Genomic DNA, 23,620 nt, shown 5'->3' with positions numbered 1-23,620 from the left:
TCTCCTTGAGAATACGACACAGGTACTTTTTGTGGGATTAAGTTTGAAACCATTTTCGTCTGCCCAGCGAGAGAGTTTCTTTACCCCAAGCTGGACTTGACGTTCACATATGGATATGTTACAAGATTTAAAAGATATTTGTACATCATCCACATATACTAAACAGGAGATCGATGGAGGCAATGCTTTCCGAAGCGAATTCATTTTGACGATAAAAAGCGTGCAGCTCAAAACTCCGCCTTGAGGCACGCCATTTTCTTGAATGTGAACTCTCGACAGTGCTGACCCGACTCTCACACGAAATGTTCGTTTGGACAGGTAACTATCAAGAGTGTTCAACATATTACCTGTTACACCATACGATTTTAAGTCTGCAAGGATGCCGTAGCGCCATGCCGTATCATATGCTTTTTCGATATCAAAAAAAATACGGTCATGCAGTACTGTTTGTGTATAAAGGCATCCTTAATGTAAGATTCCAGTGCAACTAATTGATCGTTTGTGGATCGCCCTGCCCGGAAGCCTGCCTGGCAGCCCTCGAGAAGACCATTGTACTCAAGAAAGTACATGAGCCTCCGGTTAATCATCTTCTCGAAGAGCTTGCACAGGCAGCTTGTCAGGGCAATAGGTCTATAGCTTGCGGGAGAAGAAGGGTCCTTCCCTTCTTTCAGAAAAGCCACAACTATGGCCTCCCTCCAAACCCTTGGAAGGTGCCCCGATAGCCATATTTGGTTGTATAGGTGCAGGAGTGTCTCAAGGGTGTCTGCGTGTAGGTGTTGAATCATAGTGTATGTAATGTTGTCTGCACCTGGAGCAGAAGGTTTACAAGTGGCAAGAGCAATCTTCAGCTCATGGAGTGTAAATTCACAGTTGTATCCAGACTTTGACTTGTTCTTGTCGCGTATAGGCTTCTTTTCGGCAGATGTTTTGTGTTGCATAAAAGTGTTTGTATAGTGCGCAGAACTAGAGACGTGTTGGAAGTGTTGTGCAAGTGTGTTAGCCTGATCTTCCAGAGTGTCCCCTGTGGTGTTAACCAGGGGCAGGCTATGTGTGTGTTGTCCTTTTAGTTTACGTATTCGGGACCATACCTTGTGGGTGTCCGTGTATGAATTTATGGATGTGAGAAAGGCGCGCCAGCTCTCCCTTTTTGCCTCACGGCGCACACGCTTACCTAATGCCTTCGCTCTTTTGAAAGAAATAAGGTTAAAACTTGTGGGGTGTCTACGAAGGATGCCCCACGCCTTGTTCTGGGCCTCCCGCGCACGCTTGCAGTCGTCATTCCACCAGGGCCTTCTCGGGTTGCGCGGGACCCCAGAGGCCTGGGGTATTGACTTTTTGGCGGCGTCGAGAATGTGCTCCGTGACGAGCTGGGTTGCCTTCTCTACAGGTAAGGGTGTTATGTCTGTGTAGTGTAGTTGAGATGCCTCTGTGAATGTGTTCCAGTTTGCTCTTGCTTCTATAAATTTGCAATGGGAAGGGGAACTGCTAGGGCCTTTATCTATGTATGTTAGTGAGGTAGGGAAGTGGTCACTACCGTATGGGTTAGTGCCAACATCCCACTCAAGTGATGGAAAGAGTACTGCAGAGCCAATGGCCAAGTCTAGGTGTGAATAAGTGTTGTGTGCTATATTATGGTATGTAGGCTTGTTTTTGTTAAATAGGCATGCTCCTGAAGATATTAGAAATTTTTCGATTAGGCGACCTCGGGCATCTGTGCGGTGAGAGCCCCAAAGAGTGTTGTGTGCATTGAGGTCACCTATAAGAATGAAAGGTTCTGGTAGCTGATCTACAAGGCCCTCGAAATCGGAGCTTGAAAGTTGGAAATCAGGAGGGATGTAGATGGAGCACACTGTTATTAGCCTATTGAAAATTATGGTTCTAATGGCAATAGCCTCAAGGACAGTCTGTAATTGAATAGGGTGGCATGCCAATGATTTTCGGGCAATGATGGCCACACCACCTGAAGATGTACCACCACCAGCCCTGTCCTTCCTAAATACCATGTAACTATTCAAGACATTTGTGTGTTTGGAGTTTAAATGTGTTTCTTGTAGACACATCACACTTGGCTGATTGGAATGCAATATTTCGTAGACATCATCAAGATTGTTAAGGAGGCCTCTACAGTTCCACTGGATGATATTTTCTGTTCCCATTATGTACCTTAAAGGAGCCATGAAGAGAAAATACAACTTCGTTTAATTTGAAAGAACTAGGATTCAGTATCTCACTCAGCTCCATTACAGTCACAAAAGATGTTTTTTTAACGAAAAAAAGCAAGACGTATTTAAAAACTTTCAAATTGCGCGCCACAGTGACGTGTTATGAGCAAGAATGACGTCATACGGGTCAACAGTAAAACATGATTTTCAGTGCGTTAACGGCACGTTAGCATTCAAGTGATGCGGCCAAATGGAACTAGAGGCCCCATTACAGACGTCCAGACATGTGTCGTCGTGACAGGTCAGTTAGGCGGCCGCCAATCGCACAAACAAGGTTCCGTGACGTCATAGAAAAGTTGCGGGAAATTGGCTAGGGGGTCGCGACTGCTTCACACGTTTTCTTTAATATCTCCGTTATTTGTTCGAAGATTGCGATGATATTGGTATCATTGTTATCGGGGCTAAGCAGTCTTTCTAATAAACACAACTTGTATTTTGTCTTCATGGCTCCTTTAAGAGCTACTGGAATGTGTGTGTGGGGTCATGTTTTGTCTATCGGGGCTTGTATTCTTGGAGCGGGTTTCTTTGGCTTTTCTGTTGGTTTGGACGCCGCAGCCCGTTCCTTGCGGAGCGATGCAGACAGGAACGGTCCGACGTCCATTTCCTCATCAGATGTTCGGGGGGTGTCCGGCGGACCGGGCCCCCTGGACTTGGCACCCTTACGGGTGCCTTTGGTTCCAGCCGCAAGCGCCGCGGGCGGGGCAGGCGGCGGGGCTAGGATGGGAGCTTCTGTAGGCCCTACCGTGTCCATCTCCTCCGTGCCCTCAGGTGTCCCTAGGGCCTGTGGAGAGGACACAGTGAGAGCGGCACAGCTCCCAGCGGCGATCGCACTCGCCACATTCGTTGGAGTCGCCACACTGGGCGATTCCTGACTACTCTGGACTACCGAAGGCAGTCCGGCAAGAGACGGGGCCCCCGCAGCCTCTACAGGTGTTGTAGAGGCAGCAGGTGGCTGCTCAGCTGGGGGTTGGGACAACAACACGTCAGCAAGAAGGCTGCACTGTGTTGCCGTGCTGACCAAACGACGCCCCAACCCCCGGCGGGCGGCGTCTGCGTACGACGTGGCCGAAAGCAGCTTGTGCTTTTGGCGCGCTTCTGGATAGGTGATGTTTTCATTTACTTTTATGTGAATTATTTCCTTTTCGGCCTTGAATTGTGTACACGCACGCGAATAAGCAGCGTGCGGTCCGCTGCAATTCGGGCACTTCTGAGTGGTGCTTTCACAAGCTTCTGAGGAGTGACCTGTCTCAGCACAGTTGGCACATGTCAACTTCCCTCTGCATGATTGGGTTCCATGACCGTATCGTTGGCACTTAAAGCAGCGCCTCGGATTTGGGACATACGGTCGTACATTGCAGCTAAGAAAACCCACTTTGACCTTTTCTGGAGGCGTTGTGCGATCAAACGTTAGGATTAGATGCTTTGTCGGAATTTCTTGGTTTGCTCTCCGAATCACGATTCGTTTTACTGCAGTTACATGTTGAGGTTGGAGCGCCTCAAGAAGATCTGCTTCCGTCTCAGACTCTAGTTCTTTCTCTGATATGACTCCTTGCGAGGAGTTGAGGGTCCGGTGTGGTGTCACAGTGACAGTCAAGTTGGCCAACGTCGTCTGTTTCAGTAGGTTCTCACTCTGATTTTTCCTTTTTACTTCGACCAGTACATCACCTGAGGCGAGTTTCTTAGCATCATAGTCTGAACCAACAACAGACTCAATGCACTTTGCCAACAGAATGACAGACTTCTTTGCAACAGGAGTGGTTTCTGCAGAGTGAATGACAAGAAATTTGTGGAAATGTTCTGGTTTACCTTTAGCTAGTACTTCGGTGCGGCCCCTTTTAGGGGGCCGATCATTGGATTGGGGGGATAAAGAAAAAGCCATGCGATATTGAAAAAAGCAGGGGACGGGGGTACTTCCTTCTCAAACCTTACCCTGATAGCCTGAGAGGTCCCGGAGCTCCCTGCCTGGTAAACAGACAGGGAGCCCATCCGCCGGAGCTTGACCTGGGCTCCGACGGCCACCGTTTGTGGTTTCTGCCCTTCACCTTACAACTCGTAGCCACGGTAGATTACAGCAAGAGTATGGGGGCTCGGGGTCCGCGGTGTCGCCAACACCGTCACCAAGATTACTCAAGGTGCCCCGTGCGGGGACTGTTCTACACTGTTCATCCACTGCTGTAATTAAGAAGAGCAGTAGGCAAATATGCGGATGCTTAAAAGACATAGCAAGCAGGCACTTAAAGGGGCCATGAGGACGAAATCCAATTTTGGTTCATTCAAAAGATTGCCCCGTTAGATTACCACTGACACCACTTTTAATGCAAACCACCTAAACAAGCTATATAATTAGAAAAAAAAAGAGAATGACCATGCAACCCACTAGCTACTTTTCTGCACTGAAGTTATGACGCATTACGGGCAGCTTGTTGCGATTGGTTGAAGCCAACAAAATCCAACGCAAATTACACAGGGAGTATGAGCTTACAGAATGAGCTATTTGCACTTAAATTTATTGCACATTCTTTTTATAACAGTAAAAATGGTGGGGTAAACAATGGAAGTTACGAACGTACACGTAGACATAGAAGCATTACTGCATATTGCGCACACTATGCCGGTTATAGCTGCACAGCAGTCCAGCACGCACTGGCCAACTGGCGTAAGGGACATTGTGTTACACGACCCATTTTTTACGAAACGGTTACTTCAACTGCAACAAAAATTAGCCAGGTACAAATTTGGTCAAAAACAAAGTGAGTGAGGACAGCATTCCCAAGCTGTATGGTGGCGCCATCTAGGACGACTGACTGCAAACAAGGCGTTTCACCATTTGCTACAGCCCTAGTCCGCATACTTATGTTCGCTTCAATACTTGCCCCGGATAAGTCACCCTAGACGTCATGAAACACACGATGCAGCGGGAGGATCAAAATTTTGGCTCAAATTGTTCAACTTCGCAGCAAATAAAGCATCGCTTGCTGCCGGATAAGCACTGGGGGCACTGTAAAACACCAAAACTTTCAATCAAAACGAACTTGTATTTTGTCTTCATGGCCTCTTAAAACTGAAAAACGCTTCCTCAGAAGCACCATTACACACCTGGCTTCGCACGGCAGTCGCCGTATGCAGCACAGTGTCTCCAGTTATCAGTCCCAGGTTCATGAATGCAGAACTAATGTGTCGCTTCCACATTTCTGGAAACTACTTTCTGAAGGGTGTTCTCACACGCAAACTATCCAAGAGCAAAGCTTGAGTGAGTTGGTACACGGCTTAACAAAAAAACAGCACAAAAATACAAACCACGGGCAAGAATACGAAGTCCTTATGCAAATTATCCAGAACACATGCAAGCTACCTATCCACCATCTGCGAATACTAGAGGCTGAGCAACTGCTCCTGGTGCAGGCAGTACCAGACAGGGCACGCACAGTGGGATGATCAGACACAGCAGTTCTGCCATTGCGGTGGAGACAACAGGGCAGACAGACATTGCCCAGCACCCTGGGATGAGTGACCATTGAAAAATACTCTTCTGCACAGAGGACTGGCTTAGTCACAGAATGTCATGCCCACACCCTTACTCCTGCCCAATTCACAAGAGTTCAGGAGGACCCCAGCTGCACTTCTCGTGCTGCTGGGTGATACTCCCCTAGCCCTCATCTGGCTCCTCTATCTACTTAACCATCATGTCATTTGCTCTTCATTGATGCAAGAAGTCAATCTAGGAGGAGTGCGTGGCTGTTTTCATGCACATCACCGGTCACCGTAGACCACTGTACCGCAACCTTGGTTATCAACTTTCCCGAGAGGGGAATTAACCCAAAATTTTCCCCCTCAAAAGTGGCGTTGGGTGCCAGAGCCTTTGATGAGAAAGGCCCAGCTCGACCAACGGCCCTGCACGCGTGAAGCGGAATCGGCGAACTCACCCCGTGCAGAAGCAGGGAGCAGGACTTGACAAAGACAAGGAGACCCATCAGAAAGTGGATCTTGTAGGCCTCTTGCCTGCACAGCGGAGGAAACAAGAACGCTCCAACATCTGCGCCCACTGTTCCCAGCCCACGTCACGCATGCAACGCGCCACTCGACTGACGTTTGTGCAGCCCCCTTTCCTCCCCCACAAATAAATGCCCAGAAAAAAGGAGGAGACCAGTGCCTTTCTTGCCGAGGGCCGACCAATATGCCCCGTTTCGTTCTGTGCTGGGCATTAATTCCTCCCTCAAGCTGTCTGCCAAAGTGCAATGCAACACAACAAGAGCTAGTGAAACCTCACTGCCCTGGACATGAGTACAGCGACATCTCCGTGTGATGGGAGGCAGGGTCACAGCGAAAAGGGATTTTTTGGCCACGGTTATGTCACAAGGTGCATGCCAAACAGTATGCTTACCCATCCCTAAAATGAAATCATTGAGCAGGCATCAGCTCATTTGAAGAAACTCCCAGGTTTGCACTTATATTTACCAGCATAATAATTGCATGCACATTTCGCCCATGCACAATTAAAGTGTGTTTCGCTAAACTCCCTCCACCTTTTAACAACCACAAGATTTTGCAGCTAAGAGTCATGTACAGCTGCAATTTCTTCTTCTGCAACATGGACAGAAAGGTACAGTAGGTGCAATTACGGTAGCACATTTCTCATTTTCACCTGCAAATATTTTAGTGCTCTTCCTTTTGCATCCTTCTGGATACTAAGTTCACACGATTGCTAGATCAGCAACAACAGCTCAATTTGAAGTCTGCTTCAAGTGCTGCACAGCTCCCCCGCTGCAGTCTCTACCGATGTGTAGCAGTAATTTCTGACAAGCAGCCATACGTTACAGAAACAATACAGGGAATTTTGTATTACCCTAAGGGCTAATTTCCCTAGCGGAAAATATTTGCATATTAGAGCACAGAATAAAAAAGAACTGAATGACACACTGCACATTCATTAACTTTCATCGAGAAATGATAATACCTGCAAGCAGTGCTCGGCAGCCACACTGTACAAGGTCCAGTTCAGGAACTAAGCCCATTTACCCAGTCTGGCCGCATTCCCTACAGTATCATCACACACTTGATCGTAATGCTAAAAGAGACAAGCAAACGTAAACCATGAGGGCAGGGCAACTTTCCACACAAGGCATTTAGACTACTGACCTTAGCCCGAGACGATCTCGACCCATTACCCCCTCGGTCTGTACCCGCAAGTTGTCGGCCCTAGCTGGGCAGGCCTTGTCATGCGCTCAATAGAGCTAAGTTGGAACCGATCATGCTGTCGGCCCTGTCCCCCCCACGAGCCCCCACAAGACGTGCCTCCTCTGGCGCAGCAGGTAGATCCAGTAGCAGCCGACGGCAAAGAACACGACGGCCATGAGGAAGTAGACCTGTGGCAGTGGGATCTCTCCAGCGGACAGGAAGCTGCCGTCATTCCGCTCAGAGATGGACACCTGCAGTGAGGTGGGCAGGCAGGGACGTCACAGAAATTACAACCAGGCATGCGCAACAAATGGGCAGCCTGCAAGCAAACACACGGGCTGCAACATAAAAACACGCAAAACCCTCCAAAATGGTCGCGTTCGTGCAGGCTGGCGGAAACTTGTAGTAGGAGCCACAGTTTGCTTAAAACAACGGCACCAGCCATCTGTGTGCCCTGCCGCAACCAGCTGTTCTTTACGCGGGGTAGGAAACGTTGCCGGGGAATTTTGCCCTCAGACCAATGGCCCTCCTCCCCCGACCCCGCTTTCGGAAAATAAATACTGAAACGAACCAAAACACAGACAAACAAAAATGGGCGGTAATACACAAAATAATGGGGAAGAGCATACAAGCAACAAATGTTGGCCATTGCCTTAAAGAACGGCTGTCAGAAGAAACGAAGGGCACAAGCCGGTGGTGAGCAGCCAGAAGAGATGCCTGCTGCGTGAAATAAGCAAGGACCGGAGCAAGCTTCCTTGGCAGCAGTTTACTGCACATACCAGAGAGGATTCAGACTCGGGCTTTGGGTGCATTATGCGCCAAAACTACACCTGGCCTATGAGGCACACAGTTGTGGAGGACTCCGGGTTAATTTTCACCAGCTGGGAATGTTTAACGTGCGCCGAAATCCAAACACATGGGTGTTTTTGCTTTTCACCTCCATCAGAAAGGTGGCCACCATGGCCATAAATCCAACTCGCATTCTTGGGTTCAGCAGCACAATACCACAGCAGGTACAGGTCCGCGCAGAAGTAAACGGAGCACGGGAGCGGTGGCCGAACTGCATCGCTGCGCCGCGTGTGGGCGCCCACGGGAACCAAGGAGCGCTGGTCTAAGAGTGCGTTCACACTGCCCTCGCCGCCCTATCTGATATGTTTAATCGCCGCTCTGCTGGTGTGTCATGCCAGGCGCCACGATTTTCTAACGGCAGCGCTGGGCTATAGAGGGGCGCTGTTGCATTGCCGCTCGCAGGCATCTGCGGCGACCGAACCCGCCGCTGTTGAGCTGAACAAAGCTACGTGCACTCGGAAACGTGCCCTGTTGCGCGCTGTAAAGGACGGCATAAGCTTGTACGCCGGTGCGGTTTGGTATAGCATGTCGTTGCGATGCAATGTTTTTTGTAAGCCGACAACAAAATCGCCTTGGACAATAAATAAAGCATATTCACAGAAATTATTGTTATTCGGGAAAAAAAAATCTTGCTTCAACGTTGTTTTTTTTTTTTTAATTTTGGGTTTCTCTCAAGTTACTGCTGCCACTAAGCTCAAGTCTGTTCTGAAGAGAGGAAAATACAAAATGCCATGCGGTGGATATTTTATGTGTTAAATAGCGCCGTAGAGAATAAATAAAATCGTCTTTTAATCGTCTCTCTCTCTCTCTCTCTCTCTCTCTCTCTCTCTCTCTCTCTCTCTCTCTCTCTCTCTCTCTCTCTCTCTCTCTCTTCTCTCTCTCTCTCTCTCTCTCTCTCTCTCTCTCTCTCCTCTCTCTCTCTCTCTCTCTCTCTCTCTCTCTCTCTCTCTCTCTCTCTCTCTCTCTCTCTCTTAGATGGCAGAACGTGGGAACATTTCCCATGCAGAACGTGGGAACATTTCCCATATACAACTGGTCTGCGAATCTATTGGATCAAATCAGCCATTACTAAGAATTGTAATTTTTACAAAACATAACGAAACCCATTTTTAGTTACTGAATCATTATTTCAAAAGAATGAATCATCCCCATAATCCATAAAGGTTGTATATGAAGGGGCAAGAAAACATGCACCGTGGCACACCTCACTGACATGCAGTTCACATGTCATGCCATTAAAACTGGGCACCGGTTAGCTTGAATGCAAGAGGAAGCAGCTGTTGTGGCAGCGGCTTCCTTGACTCAGTAACTTGCCAGAGTAGAAGCGTGCACTTTGATTCCTAAGTGATACCTCAACACCAGGGTCCAGCCACAGAGGCTATGCACCAAGGCTCGTGCAGGCACCGAGGCTCATACTGTCTAGGCCAACCCTCCCTTTGACTCAAGGCTTCTTGGGGTGCAGTCCTTCAATCTATAAAGAGTTGCGAAAATCTTTGCAGGGTTCACATATCAAAAAGTGGACCAGAAAGTAGGGGTGTGCGAATATTCGAAACTTCGAATATTCGATTCGAATTTTTTGGTATTCGATTCGATTCGAATGACACTTTTATGGTTCGAAATATTCGAACTACCCAAAATTAAAAAAAAAAAAAAAAACATTCAGAGCGTGTCTCAGCAGCTAAGTGGCGAAGCATATACACGGCGAACGGTACGTGCTTTCGCAGACTGTATCGGTGTTTTCTGCTCGCGAAAACGCTCTGCGCACGCCCAACGCGCGCTGACACCGCCGGGAAACCACCCCCACGGTGCGCGCGGCGCGGCCGGCGGCGTCAACATGGCGTCGGCTCCAGCCGCGAAGTGGCGCGGGCGCTCGAGCGACCGTTTCTAACCGCTCTTTAAAATGCGGCTCAAGGGAGACACGAAGTTGCTTGTGCGGTAAAGGAGCTGATAATGCATGCGAAAACGGTACTATAAAACATCACCCGCGCCGCTAGAAAGCGCCCGTAAAATATTTGCCGGGGTGCTAAGCCTAACCGTCTCCGGCGGAGCCAAGCCGGCTGTCTCGATCTCATCGCAAGTAGTCAGGCTCCTCCATTCTGCCGCGCCCGTCGTGCGTCATTTTCTGACCGAGGTAGGCGCTACCGCGGGCGCGAAATCGTCGATGCGGGCGTGAAAATACAGCGCTCGAAGAGCCGAGGCGAGCGAATAGCGTGCAAAAACGCACCATGCGGTTCATGCTTGACTGTTGCGGCGTGTAGCGAGCTTGGGCACAGCGAGTGAGGAGACGAGCGCGGAGCTTTACGTGCTCCAGAAAGGACCGCTTTGCGACATGGGGGTTAAAAAAAGCAGAAAAAATCACGAATTTCTTCACGCGAAAGTAAGAGAAGAAATAAACGAAAACTTTTTTCAGCGCTGAATTTTTTGGTCTGTGTTGGTTCATACGAATTTCAGATTATACGAATATTTTTCGCGGTCCCGCAAGATTAGTATCATCGAGATTTTACTGTATCAGCACGCGGCAATGTGCGCGGGCTCGGGCATGCCAGCCACTAATGTCTCAAGTGAGCGGCTACTTTCGGTATCTGGTGGAGTCGTGACGAGCAGGAGGTTGTCACTGCTCCCCGAACATGTCGAGCAGTTAACCTCTCTCCATGTTAACATTTAAGTAAGTGCAGACCTTAACCTGTTGAGTGCAATGGTATTGTGTAATTCCTAATTTTACTTTGTGTGATTTGTTGTGCAATAAAGTTGCAGTTTTTGTGTCTCTAGATGGTGAAAACTTTAATTTTACAAAAAACAATAAGTATTCGTATTCGAAAAATATTCGATTCGATTCGAACTTTGTTTTTATTATTCGAATTCGCTTCGAAATTAAAAAATTGATATTCGCACACCCCTACCAGAAAGCAATCTGCCCCAATGTTAATCCCATTAACTATGGGTGTGCGAATACGTATTCAAAACTTTTGAGTATCAAAGCAAATGAAGCGATATTAGATTCAAATTCAAATCGAATAACACTATTAGACAATTCTCGAAGTATTTCAGTCTGAAAACGCAAATTTAAAGTTCCTGCTAGCGGCAACGAACTTTCCCGCAATAAACTGGTGACATGCGGCTGGCTAAACAGCAAGACAAATATGATTTTGTATCAATTGTAACGTGATCAATTGGCCTAGTTGGTATTCCATGTTTTTGACAGTTGAGCGCAAAAAAAAATGGGCAGGGACTCTCCATTTTTTGCGCTTTGGACAGCCCTGCCCATGGACAGAGACTGTCCAAAGGCGTGTTCGATGCTCAACCATTGCGTTGAAAATAGAGTAGAATTTCAGTATGCTTCTAGAAACAACATTCCGACTGTACATGCTCGAAGAAATCTGCTTGAAGAACACACGGAACGTAGCCTAAGAACCCCTATGAAAATTGTGAAAACAATAGCAGCTATTGCAATCACCACATTTTTGGATTCAAAATTGTGTCTGTTGTCGCTGCGTCCCGTTCCACTGATGCTAGCAGTCATTTTCTGGGAGTTGGTTGAGCTAGAGGACTATGTTAAACCCAATAGAGTTCCGAACTGTCAATTCTAGCTGCCCGGTAACATGAATAACGATCTTATTGAAAGCGAAACTTGAGGCTGGATAGTGTTCATATAGGCGGCAATTCTGAAAATAGGCATTTATAGGCATTTAGGCACAAATGCCAACATCGGCATTTATAGGCAAAATAAAAACACCATAAAGCCCTTCCTAATCTCTAATTCATGCTCATGTATCACAGTGGGGCGGTACGAGCACAAAGAAAAGAATAGGCATTTGCTTAAAATCCGGTCTCTAATCATTACTGGCAAATGGCGCACTTCCAGCACTCACGGAGAGATCAACAGGCATCCTGGTCCCATAGCCCTCCTTCCTTACAGGAGTACCAACACCAAAATTTTGTTCCGTTTTTATTGCTTTTATTGGTGCTTAATGGCCTGACGAACCCGAAACAGCACATTAAATACTTGAGCGCGCGATGATTAATTACACTGAACGGTCTGAAAATTGTCCGTTTTAATTTCCCGCGCTTCGAGTCCATAGGGGGCGCGCATGACAGAACCACGAAATGACAGAATGACAGAACCCACGGAGCAAGATAAACAGGAGCGCCGACTTCGCTCTCTCCGGCGGGCTCTTAATGTCCATAACTCGCGGAGCACAATGTAGATGGCGCAGCGAAAGGGGCCTTAGCCGGCGGCGGCTAAGCGGCCGGCGTTCCCCGTGCGCCGGCGGGCGAGTTGGCGGAACGCATTCCGTCAGCTCTGTCGTCTGCTACGGCGACGGTAGTTTTGGGCACGGACTGCTTTGGGCCTGCTTTGGCGCCGCTTCGCGTTCATTGCGTGCCTCCTTCGCACAGTTGATTAACTTGTTCGACAGCACCTTCCGGGTAACCCGGACCCGAAGGAATTGAGTGGCCGTACGGCAAAGATACGTTAAGGATTGGTTTCCATGGCGGGAAAACAAAATATAGAGACCACATACAAACATATGGCTGCTATACAAACACTACCTTTTGCGCGGTGCTTGCCGAAAATGTGGCTCCGTTTTGTAAATTTGGGAATACCAATTTGGCTCTGTTTTAACAGGTTTTAGAAAAGGCGAAAGGAGTAACTGGTTCTGATCACTGGCGATTATAAAAGTTCCCTCAGCTTTCTCGCAGTTCTGCAACTTGCGTCCAAAACAGAGTCGGGCCGGCAACACGGGCCGGGCCAAACACGGGCCGGCACTTACACGCTCATCGGAAAAGAACAGAAATGCGATAACATCACCCGCGACTGCCCGCGACGTAGCAATCTGCTCAAGATCAAGTCCCTGACAGTGCGGTCTTTTCACAAGCCTTCATTTCGCGATAACTCCCCGAAAGAAAAGGTTTAACGAGCCGGTTGTTTTGCTGGTCAGTCGCTTAACGAAAAAAAAAAACGCCGGGAACCCTGGTAGGCCAAAAAATTGCAGCCATACAAATCGCAGCATTTTATTTGGAGACCGCGGTGTTATCGACGAGATAACACGACCGTAGAGCGACAGTGAACATCGGGCAGTAAGTTGCGGCATGAGTTAAAATGAAGTATGCGTTTGATATTCTTGGGTTCTTTATGAAGCTGACAGTGTTTTTGTACAGTTGATACAACAGGGCAGCCGTCCAATTCAGTCATTGGCACAGAAATGTGTCTCATTGCCGTTTGCCGATGGAGACCCCGGGTGACCCTTGTAAGCGTTGTTCGTGCGCAGAAGCAGCATAAATAATTAAGCACGCGGCCGGAGAGCGGGCCAACAACAGACGGTAACCTTTGCGCTGCATCGATTCGTCGTAAGCAGAATCACGCTAGACTATGTTGTGGCGTTCCATATTACTCTTGATCATTCTTTGGTGCTTCTGAAGTCGTCGTCGTTCAGTTGCGTCTTACATGTGCTGGGTTAGTACAATATTTTTAGTGGATATTCATAATGTCAGACTAAATGTTCCGGGAATAAGCGATCGCCATGTATGCAGCGGCGTGCGCTTATCTGCGCCGTCTATTGCGGCCGCGCACGGGTGTTTAAATTCCGCGCGTGCACGCATGCCTCCTGCATAGTAGGACAGGCATAAGACAGACGTCGCTGCGCAAGAAAAGATGCCTCTGGGGAGAGTGAAGAAGGGAAGAGCCATGTACAGAGGCACAGCGACGAGAGGGCGAACAGAGGAGGAAGAGAGCAAAGGGAAAGCTGGGCGGCCGGCGGCGCGTGGACATTATCTGCCCGAGCAAAAGATTTTTTCTGGGCCACAGTCGGCGCTCCTCTTTATATCTTGCTCCGTGACAGAACCTCACCATTTTGTGCGGACGTCAAAACACTGCGGAGGTCGGTTAAGGTGTTGTTTTCACCACCCCACTGTCGGAGCTGAGCAGCTAAGCTGCCTGAAGGCGTTTAGGTCAACCATCGCGGCGGATATTTGATGACCGGCGTCAATAAAAGTCCTGGCGGCGACTTCTATTGCAATTCTGGGCTATATATTGACTGTTTTCCAGTGTGTGGAACTTTATTTTTGGCAAGAGTGCCTTTCTGGGCAGCGGCTATGCCTGTAACTCTGGCTACGTGCACCAGTTTGTGAACACACCAGCGCCTAGCTGCCGCTCGCCGGGCCACGCGTGTGAAGTGACGTCACGAGTATCTGCCGCACGTCAGGTGCGCGGCTCCGTCCCCTTCGTTTCCTTACCACAAAGTGATGTCACACCAATGCCCATTTGCTGCACGCCATTCCGCGTGCTGTTGCGTCAGCGCAATAAATGAGATCAAATTTAAGTATGTTCTATGCGTCACAGGCTGATCATATTTCAGGCAGGGTATTCCGCTGAGTGAAGGAAGCGAACGGTGAAATAATATTAACACAGAAAATTGGTGCCAGTACTCCCTTAAAAAAAGAAGAAATAGAAACAAGCTTAACACCTTCGTGCCTACAGGGAAAAGAGTGATTCTGGGTACTCTGGCAAACAATTTTTTTCCTAATCGAAAAAAATATGCAACATATTAGTATATGGTATCGAATTGTAGAATAGTAAATGTCCTCTTTGTTTCAAACAGGACTTTTTATTTGAAAAAAGAAAAGAAAACAAAGCTGTACAGAAAAGTTTTGGGACAAACGCAAAAGAATGACCAAAAATGCCGGTATTGCATTACACACAAAAAAACATAAGATACACATTTTGTACATATACTGTCACTGCAAAACTGCTGCAAATATCAAATGCCTAACTGCGAACTTTCTTGACTTACAAAAAAAAAAACGTTAGCACTAGTGAGTTTTGTGCCACTGTGCAAAGCAGCTCTTCGAAGCATACGCGTTGGCCCCACATGCATCGCAGAAAACATTAGTTTTCTGTTCCACTCTTTTTTGTTCGTAGTACAATTTACAGTTTCGATACTTTTGCATTTTCTGGGGCTTGTGTTGAACACGGGTAGCAGGTTTCGAGCCGGTTTGGCGCACTGTCGCTTTTGGTGATGAAGTCCGATTACAAAAAGTTTTCCTCAGAGTCAGCGCTGCTAATGTCATTCAAAAAGTCGCGTGCAGAATCATCCAAATCGCTCAAAATGCGGCGTTTCCACGGCGCCATAGTGTGCGATGTCGGCACCGCCTCCCTATCATCGGAGCACCGTCACGACACCGGTGGTGCTTTAAAAAATCGCAGAGCGTGAAAAAAAAAAGAAAAAAAAAAGGCAAAGAGGATGTACGTGTCTCTACTACCCAGTAGATGGCACCAGCTCTTGGAGCGCACTCGGAAAGCGCCAAATTCGAATGGGAAAACATCAGAATTTGAACTTGAAATTGTTGATAGTACACTATCAATTTGAATAGGCGTGGGCAGGAACGTGTTAAGAATGCATGCAAAAAATGGTCATTCAGAAGGCTTTGAGCGTAACAATTCTGTACATACTCAAGACTAAGCTGTAATATCTCCCTGGTAAAAATGGGCTTGCCATGGTGAAGTAGTGGCAGGCCCGAACAATATCACAGGTTAAATTCTCAGCCGTAGAGGTTGAGCACACGAGAATATATGAAAGTGAGTGCTTGTACGAGATTTTAGCATACTTCAAAAAACTCCCACTTGGTCTGAATTCATCTCAAGCATTCCACTTAGGTGTTCCCATAATCTAGGTTTTGCTTGAGCATGCTTAGGCCACATTAAATTTTTAGATTTTTATACAAAAACAAGACAAAAAAAAATTATCTCCGGGTAAATTTGTTCCTCTGAAAACCACCGCCTTCCTATCTCGAAATGTGATCAAACCAGCTGAGACTGTAAGCCCCAATATTTTTGTGTGACTGCTATTTATGCCTTGCCTTCGTGCCACATATCATATCTTAAAACCACTGCACATATTAGGGAGTTTTAGAATAGGGGGCCCCAACGCTCTGGGCCCCCAAGCGCCTTGGAGCGCTGTACAGTGCATGCGCAGAACCCAAGCTGTTCTTGGGGTTTTGGGTTTGCGTTTAGCGCGCACGCTATTTTGCTGAAATAGCGGGCGCCCCAAAGCTGGAGTTTGTGTACCTGCGTCGCACTTGCAGCCAGCGAGACTGCGCGTGACCATGGCTGAAGCGAAACCTGCGGCTCGTTTTCCTATCCACCCGATCAACTACGACGATCACTGAGCTGAATTTGTAGATTCCACTCGTCGTTTGCAAGTAATGGATAAAGCAGACAGTTGCGAAGCGTTTTCTGCCCTCAGAAACAGTCCGCGCGCACACCGGCCGCGCCTGCCCGCTCGGCCCGCTAAGCGGCTCTAACCGGTGCAGACCACGGTAGCAACAGCTTGTCGCCACTCTTCCAATCAATCTGATCGCGGAAAAGAAGTTCCACATGTGAGAAAGTAGATGTTAGTGTGGTGAAAAATTGTGCTAGGGATTGTTATAAGTGCTGATTTTAAAAGCGGCAATCAGATATCTGCCGCGATGCTAAGCCTACGCTGACCGGCCACAGAGGTTTGGTGGTCTGACCGGGCCGGGCGGCGCGAAGGGCGGCGAGCGGCCGATGGATGGCGTTACCCAACGTTACTAGATAGGTTCAGTTGTAAAACTCTCCCCATGCGCCGTGCATCGCCGGCGTCTCCGTTTCTCGGCGTGCCGCGAGAGGGCGGGACCGCCGCATTTTGCTCTACCCGGCCGCTGCTCGTCGCGTGCAACGGCGCCTCTCCCAACGCCTCTCCCAACGCCTCTTCGGCCTTCTCATGAGGTTAGCGCGCGATAATATTAAAGACTACCCGCTACCCGCCAAGTTGTCCGCGTCCAGACTACATCTAGGCCAGAGTACTTTCCAGTAGCTGCTCAGGATCGCTAATGTGGGGCGTAAAAGCCGTTCGCTACAGCTGATTGCTTTGCTTTCTTCAACAGGTCAGCCGAAGCGCATCGTAGTTTGCGCGCGCTTGCGTCGGCTGCTCGCTGGCAGTCAACCACGAGCGTGAACGGTCTGCAGCGAGCTGGTAGCATAGAATAAGCCTCCGTTAAAGCTTAGTTTGATTGACTCTTCCGAATTTTATAAAAAATCATGAAACCGCTCATTTTGTTTCCAGCCAAAGGAGCAAGGTCAGCATTGGAGCTACGTCACTTAGTGGCTGTAGTAATTCAGGCCACTCGAAGACGAAACTTCCTAATTTTCTCGACGTCCTTTTTAGAATAGTATCTTTTCCATGTTTTGCCCTGACAACAGTTAGCTTTACCAAACGTCACTAAGAAGCGACATTTCTGCAAAAGGCGAAATATCTCTAACTGAAAGAATTACTTAGTCAATTAACTGACGTGAAAATGGCAGTCGCACACTTTGGACTTTGTCGAAAGCTCCTTATCCGCACGCGGGATGGCCTTATGACATAGCGAGCGAAGCGTCGCATCTTTGGGAGCCGAGAAGAAGTGCCTGTCCGTGTTGCTCTTAATTGTTGCTGCTGGTACACCCGGGAACGAAGCAGGTCGGCATTGTATGCCTCAGCCTCACATGCAGAGGCCCACATCAATGGAATACAGTCGCTGGCAAATCACTAAACGTGCCACTCGAACGGCATCGCGCATTCAACACTACGGAGAACGACCGCGCGAACAAGAAACGCCGGAGACGGGGCACTGAATGCGCCGGCTACTGCGAGTACTGCTCTTCGGCAAAAAAAGGACCCGGAAGAACCACACAAGGGGCGAAAAAAATGTCATTGTGTCTGATGTTTATTGTAGCTATTTGCTTCCGAGAATGTAAATAATTACCAGATGTGTGCGCCCACCCAAGCGCCCGCGCACGCACGAGAAAAGCATGCGCCGAGGGAGAAGCATAAGCGAAACCGCCTGCGAGCGCCCCGTCTACCGAGCCGGTTGCGACTGCAGCGCCACAGAGAGAAGGATCGGTGGTGGTTCCGGGCAGCGCCGCCCAGTTTTACAACTGAAAATAATCTAGTAACGTTGGGCGTTACCTGCGCGGAAGCATCGAAACAGGCTACAGCAGATGTCTTGGTCACCAATCGCTCAAACCGCAATTATAGTGGAAATAAAGTTCCACATGTGAGAAAGAAAATGATAGTGTGATGAAAAGTTCTGCTAGGGAGTGCCATTCGCAGTTGCACAGATAGCGGCGATCAAATATGCGGAACAGTGCTAAGCCTAAAGTTCCCGACACCTGAGCCGACCCGAGCAACGCAAGCCGGTTGCAGGCTGTGGGGTCGCCCCTCATCTAAAACTCACCGCGCGCGAGCGGGTTGCATTTGCGTTCCCCTAACTTCTTGGGGGCCCCCAACACCGGTTTCCCCTATTCTAAAACTGCCTATTGTGAAGCTTAATGCGCCGACGCTACCCAGGTGATGAGGCACGCCATAGTGGAGGGCTCCAGATTAATTTTAACCTCCTGGGGATCTTTAATGTGCACCGAAATATCAAACACTGTACATATTAACGTCACAATTTCTGGTTGAGGCCTTATAAGAACATTAATAAATGAAGTAAATGAGCCATGGACCATGGCTTAAAGGAGTTGTTTGGCTCTCCGCACACCACGTCTCCAGGCACCATTCACAAAAAAAGCAGTGAAAAGACTCACTGAGAGGTTGGCAGAGTTGTTGGAGAATCCCAGCGGGTTGACCAGGCAATTGTGGAAGTAGAGGCTGTACAGTCCCTCGTGGAATTCCTTATCGATGTTCACCCCAAACTGAAATGACACATTGCGGCGTATGAAAGTTCCACACCAGGAACGGTTGAAGGCAGGCGAATCTTTACTAGACCGTGCCACCCAGCTGCTCCCTACTGCTCCCAAAATGCACCACTGGCCCCAGTTTCCCGAAGGCTTTCCTTGAACAACCGGATGTAAAGACACAAGGCTAACCACAACGGTAGAGACAGTGGTGGAAAGGGGCCATAAAAACAAAATACAACTTTGTGCGATTTGAAAGAACCACCCCTTGGTCACTCACTCAGCTTCACTCCAGCCACGAAACACTTTTTTTTTTAGCCAAAAAATGAAAGAAATGTTGAAAAACTTTCAAATATTGCACTGCAGTGGTGCGATGTGAGCAGGAGTGACATAATATGGACCAGCACTAAAACAGAGTTTCGGTGTGTTAACTGCACGTACTTAGTGTTCCACTGATACGATAAGACGGAACTGAGGCCACACTGCAGTCATTACCCAGGTATGTTTCTTGGCAGTGGGTCGGCAGCCACCAACAGTACAAACAAGATACTGCGACGCAACAGAGAAATAACCAGAAAATGACTGGGGAGTCGCCACTGCTTTACAAGTTTTCTTTAATATCTTGACTATTTGTTGGCAGTTTGCAATACAATTGGTATCATTGCCATCAGGGCAAAGCAGACTTTTTTAATAAACCAAACTTGCATTTCATCCTCATGGCGCCCTTAAAGGGACCCTGCAACACTTGCCATCGACTACAAGTAATGTAGTTTGGGATAAAGTCTATTGTCCCAGAAATCTCCTCCCGCAAGAATTATGAAAATCCGTTCACAATTAACGAAACTACGCGCGATGAGAAATCGCGCATAATCGTTCCCTCTCAACTCGACCGCGGGCAACGCGACGAAAGCTGCGCGCTCTCTCCCGGAGAGGGGGGCGGCTCACGGCGTTCTCTTCGGCGGCCTTCGATATATCACATGCCGGGTAGTTTTCTCCTTTTCTCCGCAACGCCGAGGGGCCTATTGCCGCTCTGGTGCCACAAAAAAGCAGGCATGGGTGCGTGCTCGCAAGTGCGCGCTCGGGTTGGTAGGGCGTTTTTGAAGCATAAACATTTGTAGTCGAGTGGTCCCGTTGTGTGGGGATCCTTGTGCCCCCACGCCTTGTCCGCACACGTGCTGGGGCGAGCTGGGAGCCGCCATTTTGGGTAGCCGGCGCGTCACGTAGGTCGTGTTCTCCACGACCCCGCGCGACGCGCCGAAACCGGCTCGCCGCGAACGTGTGCGGGGGGCGAGGGGGAGGGACGACCGGTTCGTCGCCTTCTCCCTCGCCGCCCTCTTCTCGATCGCCGGAGGAGACCTCCTCTCCTCCACCCAAGCTGACGAGCGGCCCGCGAGAGCGTGCCGCGGGGACTCTGCCGAGAGATTCTGCCCTGACCGGTCGCCTCGGGATGCCTCCCCTGCTCCCGCGACCGTGATGACGGATATCGAGGTCTGAGCCCAGCGGCTTGAGCGAGCGACAGGAGCCACTGTCTCCCCGCGAGCGATAGTCGTGTTGTCTGGTGTATGCACTGTATCTGCCAGGCAATAAAGCCTTACTTTGGATTGCCGGAGCCTGTCTACCGCATGTGAGTACCCGAACCCGTGCGTGAGTCTTCGGATTCCGCAGGGCTAGTGTACGGCGCGTAGCGTTCTCTAGCAAAGCTAGCCGGGGTCCTCTGCTATCCCGTACGTTAGCCCACATTGGCGCCCAACCAAGGTTTTTTGCGATGACAGGGCGGCACCCCCGCTTCTCGTTGCTTGATTCCGAAGTTCAGGGCTGGTTGTCGGACGAGATTGCTTGTGGTAACGGCTTGCGGGACGCCACTGTCGACCCGCTGCTGTCCGCCACCGTGCTTACGCCAGAGCTTTGTGGAGGCGGCGCCGATCTCCCCGATAACCGACGCGCCGCGCAGGAGAGTTACGGGAGCCATCCCACTTCTGCCGGCGTGAGGCACTACGACAGCGCGAGGGATGATTACCCAGTCCCGCGCCTGTCGGCCGCCACCACTACGCCCAGGCCCCTCTGGGGCCCAGGCAGCGCTATCCTAGCAGGCAACCAAAGCGCCGCGCGGGAGAGTCACGGGAGCTATCATCCCACTCCTGCCGGCGTGCCGCACGGTGTCGGCGGGCGGAACGCTTCTTGCGACCACCTGCCGTCACCACGGGCTGCAACGAGATCATGCCCTCCGGGCCTTGGTCGTAACAGCCCAGCGGATATGTTTGCAAAGGAGGAGCTGCGCCGCAGCTCTAGCGCACCCGACCCCGCCGTGTACGAGCCTCACGGCTCTAGCGGTGCGGCGGTCGCATCGTTCGCCGACGCGTTTGCGCCACGAACGTACCCCACCACGCAGACCTCGCAAGCGGTTACGGCTAGGGCGCACGTCGCCTGCCTTACGCCAGCGTTGTCTCGCGAGGAACCACCCCTGCCTTCGGCAGCAGTCGATCTCGCACAAGCCCTGATCAACGCGGTGCGCGCACAACCGAGCGTCAGGCCTAACAGCTCGCTCGGTAGCCTCAGAATACCCGAGTACGGCGGTTACTCTGACCGCATGAGTGCTACGGAGTACCTCGAGGCGCTGCACCGCTATCAGGAGGCGTCGGGTATGGATGACAGCGTGATTATAGGACGTGTTCTGCCTATATCGCTGACCGCCCAGGCTGCACGGTGGTACCGGCTGGTGGGGCGCGACGCTCGTACGATGGGAGAATTTGAAGCGCTCTTTCGTAGCGAATTTCTGCCCCCAGATTACGAGCGCCGCATGTTGAACGAGCTAGAGATGCGAACTCAACACCGAGATGAGTCTCTGCTCGAATACGTCAGGGCAATGCAGGAGCTGTTTTTGCTTGCAAAGCCCATGGCGTCTGAGGCGGAAAAGGTTGAGAGGGTGACGAGACAAGCCCACCCAACTTTTGCAGCGTACCTTCGAGGCAGTCAGTTTGCCAACCTCAATGAACTGGCCAGCGAAGCAAAACGCATCCAAGCCGATATTCTAGCTGCTCGCAGCTATCGGCCGCCTCCCCCAGCCCACGCCACGCTGGAGCCAAGGTGCGCATGGCAGGGTGCGTCCCCACCGCCCATGCCGCGCGCCGCGGCAACAGCAGCGTACGCGGAGAGCACGGAAATAGAGCCGCGCGATGTGTCGGAGCGCGCGCTCGACCCGTACTCGTACGCCATGCGGGCGCGTTCTGACGCCCAGCAAGGCATGCCGCGGCACGGCTACGGCCGGGGACAAAACGCGCATGAGGAACCCAACAGCTACGCCCGTGTGGAAAGCTCGAGGGGACCGAACGCGCAGCGCGACGGTCAGGGAGCAGTAGCGCACTCGGAACCCAACCGCTACGCCCGTGTGGCAAGCCAAGGGAACCAGCCAGCGTTGCGCGGACAGCGGCCTCCGGCTGCGCAGTCGCATCGCGGCATCGTCTGCTACAAGTGCCGCGCAACGGGCCACTATGCCCGCGCGTGCACCGCTCCCTGCCCGGCGCCGGAAAGGCAGCGCAATTCGGGAAACGCCAGCCGCCGTCGGTGAGCACTTCGTCGCCGACGGCTATGGCTACATTAGGTGGTGAGCCTGAGCCCCTAATCCCGATGGCGTGCAGGGTGAAAAGCCCCAACGCACTAGCGCCTTTCATCGCCCTTACGATCGCGGGTCGAAAGTTTGCGGCGTTGCTGGACAGCGGAGCGTCTGCTACGCTGTTCGGCGATGATGTCCTCGCTCATTTGCATCGGAGAGCTATTCGATTGCGAGCTTGCGACATCACTTTCCACCTAGCGAGCGGGAAAGCCAACTCAGGCGGCTCGGCGAGGTTGGTGGTCCGATGGGAGAAACGAGTGCGACGCCACAGATTCGTACATCTCCCGGGCCTCACAGTGCCTGTAATTCTCGGCCGTGATTTTCTGGCTCGTACAGGCATTGTGATCGACATTGCCAACGGCGGGTATAGGCAAGGCGTTCATGCAGCCCTGCTCCCGTTTGCAAAACTTGCCGATGTATCGGAAGCGCCCCCCGCTCCGAATACCTCGCGCGCGCGCGGCAACAACGCAACGCTGTCGGAGACGCTTTGCGCTCCTGAAGCCGCGCGAGCGGGCAGGGAAGCCATGTCTCCCAACCGCGCAGCCGCCGCCGCGACGGCACCCCCCCGAGCGCCTCGAGCTTCCGGGAACGCGCGCGGGCGCTCACCGCATCTTGCGGCGCCCCGCGCGCCTCCCGAGCGGCGCGCGCGCGGCCTTCACCCGAAAGGGATGTTAGGCCGCCCGCGTCCCGCGCCGTCCGGCAGCCCCGCGCTGCTCGGCGAAGCGGAGGCGAAGCGCTCGAACGCTGGAGCGGAGAAAGCGATTATAAACCCGATGATCGCTACCGCTTCTGGCGACACGAACCACAGTTTGCCGCCCCTGTCGGCCGATCTGTCGGAACGTGAGCAGGCGTGCATATTGGCGTTGTTGAATCGGTTCAGCGCCATGTTCACCGAGAAACCGGGTTGTACGAACTTAGTACAGCATCGGATTGATACTGGTGATGCACTACCCTGGAAATGCAATCCTCGGCCGGTCAGTGAGGCCAAAAGGAGAGCAATCGACCTCGCAGTGGACGAGTTGCTCGAGACTGGTGCAATCCAGCGCTCCGACAGTCCATGGGGGTTCCCAGTCGTGCTAGTCGAAAAGAAAG

The 23,620-nt window shown here is 50.7% G+C and overlaps 1 protein-coding gene across 2 annotated transcripts in view; it reads right to left on the bottom strand.

Moving 5' to 3' along the window:
- LOC144138563 (protein GPR107-like) overlaps window positions 1–23,620 on the bottom strand; it is an 87,405-nt gene that overhangs the window by 34,437 nt on the left and 29,348 nt on the right. For both annotated transcript variants that reach the window (XM_077670913.1, XM_077670922.1), the window contains exons 7-9: window positions 18,829–18,936; window positions 7,515–7,648; window positions 6,146–6,221 (exon numbers count right to left, since the gene is read on the bottom strand). In XM_077670913.1, coding sequence (XP_077527039.1) covers window positions 6,146–6,221; window positions 7,515–7,648; window positions 18,829–18,936 — 318 coding nt within the window. The remainder of the gene's footprint in view (window positions 1–6,145; window positions 6,222–7,514; window positions 7,649–18,828; window positions 18,937–23,620) is intronic.

Source organism: Haemaphysalis longicornis, unplaced genomic scaffold, assembly GCF_048455015.1.
Source record: "Haemaphysalis longicornis isolate Haplotype H1 unplaced genomic scaffold, Haemaphysalis longicornis Haplotype H1 scaffold_1, whole genome shotgun sequence".
In the NCBI taxonomy this organism is placed as follows: Eukaryota; Metazoa; Arthropoda; class Arachnida; order Ixodida; family Ixodidae; genus Haemaphysalis; species Haemaphysalis longicornis.
Note: the sequence above shows the minus strand (reverse complement) of the source record. Positions and strands in the feature narration are given on the sequence as shown.